This window comes from Gekko japonicus, unplaced genomic scaffold (genome assembly GCF_001447785.1).
Source record: "Gekko japonicus isolate JY-2015 unplaced genomic scaffold, Gekko_japonicus_V1.1 scaffold561, whole genome shotgun sequence".
Classification (NCBI taxonomy): Eukaryota; Metazoa; Chordata; class Lepidosauria; order Squamata; family Gekkonidae; genus Gekko; species Gekko japonicus.
In genome coordinates, this window is record NW_015162496.1 from 93635 (window position 1) to 95572 (window position 1938).

Consider the following 1938-nt stretch of genomic DNA (forward strand, 5'->3'; position numbering starts at 1 on the left):
TGGCCTCTGTTATGCCAAACACTTGACGCAGCCAAGGCTGCTTACAAGACCCAGGCAGACAAGGGTAGGGTGGTGGGGTTTGATCTGAAACCTGGGGATCTTGTGTATGTCTCGACCAAGAACATTAAGATGCTGCGACCTAGCAGGAAATTGGGGTGGAAGTTCATTGGTCCATTCAAAGTGCGTAAAGTCATAAATAATGTGGCGGTTGATGTTGTTTTGCCTAAGAATTTACGTGCTCTGCATTCTGTTTTTCACATGAGCCTGTTGAAGAAGGATCCTGGCCCGTCTCCCTGGAGACCAGCAGTTACTCCTCCTCCACCTGTCATTTTGGAAGGGGATGAACATTTTGAGATCGCTGATATCCTTGATTGTAAATTGAAACGTGGTAAACTCTGGTACCTTATCGAATGGGTTGATTTCGGTCCCCAGCACCGCGAATGGGTGGAAGAAGGGGATATTCGGGCCCCTTACCTGATCCGTAGTTTCCACAAGAGGTTCCCGGACAAACCGGGAGGTCTCCCGCCCAGCCCGGGAGATCTCCCGCCCGACCCGGGAGGTGTGTTTTAAGTGTATTTTAAGGGGGGCAGTATGTCAGCAAGCTGCCATTCTGTTTTCTGTGACCTCTGTGTACATATCCTTACCCTGTTGCACCCGGCTTGTTTCTACTATCCTGCTTCTGTGCTGGAATGCCTAAGATAACTACTGGTGGATGTGTGGGGGAGAAGATGCTGTAATGCTTGCCTATTGCTATCTCATGAGAACTGCACCTGTGTTTTGTCTGATGTTCTGCCTGGTTCCCATGGACTGGGCGCGCAACTGTTTCATTAGCCCGCCAGCGGGAATATTATTCATTGGATATGTATCTGTTTGAATTTCCTTTATTATGCTCGCCCTAACTGTGTATCCCCAGTTCTAACAAAGAACGTGTTTGAGTATGTCTTCAACGCTTTGAAATAAATTTTGCTTTTCTTGAAAACGTGGATTTATTCTCGATGCTTGGGGATCTAACACCTGGCCCCACTGCTGGACCTCCTGACGGCACCTGGTATTTCTGGCCACTGTGTGACACAGAGTGTTGGACTGGATGGCCCATTGGCCTGATCCAGCACTGACTTCTCTTATGTTCTTATGTTAAGAGCAGAGGTCCACCAGTGGCTCTTAGCCAGAAGGTCTAGATAGGAACTCTCGGTCTGGGGCAAGGGATGCTCTGTATTCTTGGTGCTTGCGGGAGGGGGCAAGAGTGGGAGGGTTTCTGGTGTCCTGGCTCCACTGCTGGACCTCCTGATGGCACCTGGCATTTTTGGCCACTGTGTGACACAGACTGGATGGGCCATTGACCTGATCCAGCATTGGCTTCTCTGATGGTCTTATCTGGAGATAAGTTGTAATTCTGGGAGGTCTCCAGACCCCACCTGGAAGCTGGCAACCCTGAGCATGCAAGCGGTGAGAGTCTAGGCACGCCCTGAACATCTCGGTCACCGTGGCGTAAACAGAGGAGAGCCCCCGCAGATCTCTGACTCCCTTCTCTTCCTCTTTGCAGGGCTTTGAGTGGGACCTGAAAGGCATCCCCTTGGACCAGAATGCGGAGCTGCACGTGGTGGTCAAAGACCATGAGACCATGGGAAGAAACAGGTAGGCCGCCTCCCCTGCAAGGGACCCCCTCGGGCTGAGTTCTCCAGCACCGCGGGTGACTTGGCTCTAGTTGGGCATGAGCCAAAAGTGGCTTCCCAGTTCTCTCTTTGCTCGAACACGAACCGGTGAACACACCTATGTGGATGCTTTGTGCTGGATCAGTCCTTTGCTCCCATCAGAGTCAGTGTTCTCTACTCCCACGGGCAGGGGCTCTCCAAGGTCTCAGGCAGAGGCTTGTCACATCGTCTAAGCTATGGACCTTCTCCTATAATACAAGAGGAAGAGACTGGATTTATACCCTGC

General features: G+C 51.3%; 1 protein-coding gene across 1 annotated transcript in view; it reads left to right on the forward strand.

Annotated features, from left to right (window-relative positions):
- Window positions 1–1938, forward strand: part of DYSF (dysferlin) — a 287816-nt gene that overhangs the window by 31987 nt on the left and 253891 nt on the right. The window contains exon 3 of the mRNA XM_015406074.1: window positions 1544–1635. Within this exon, the coding sequence (XP_015261560.1) occupies window positions 1544–1635 (92 nt within the window). The remainder of the gene's footprint in view (window positions 1–1543; window positions 1636–1938) is intronic.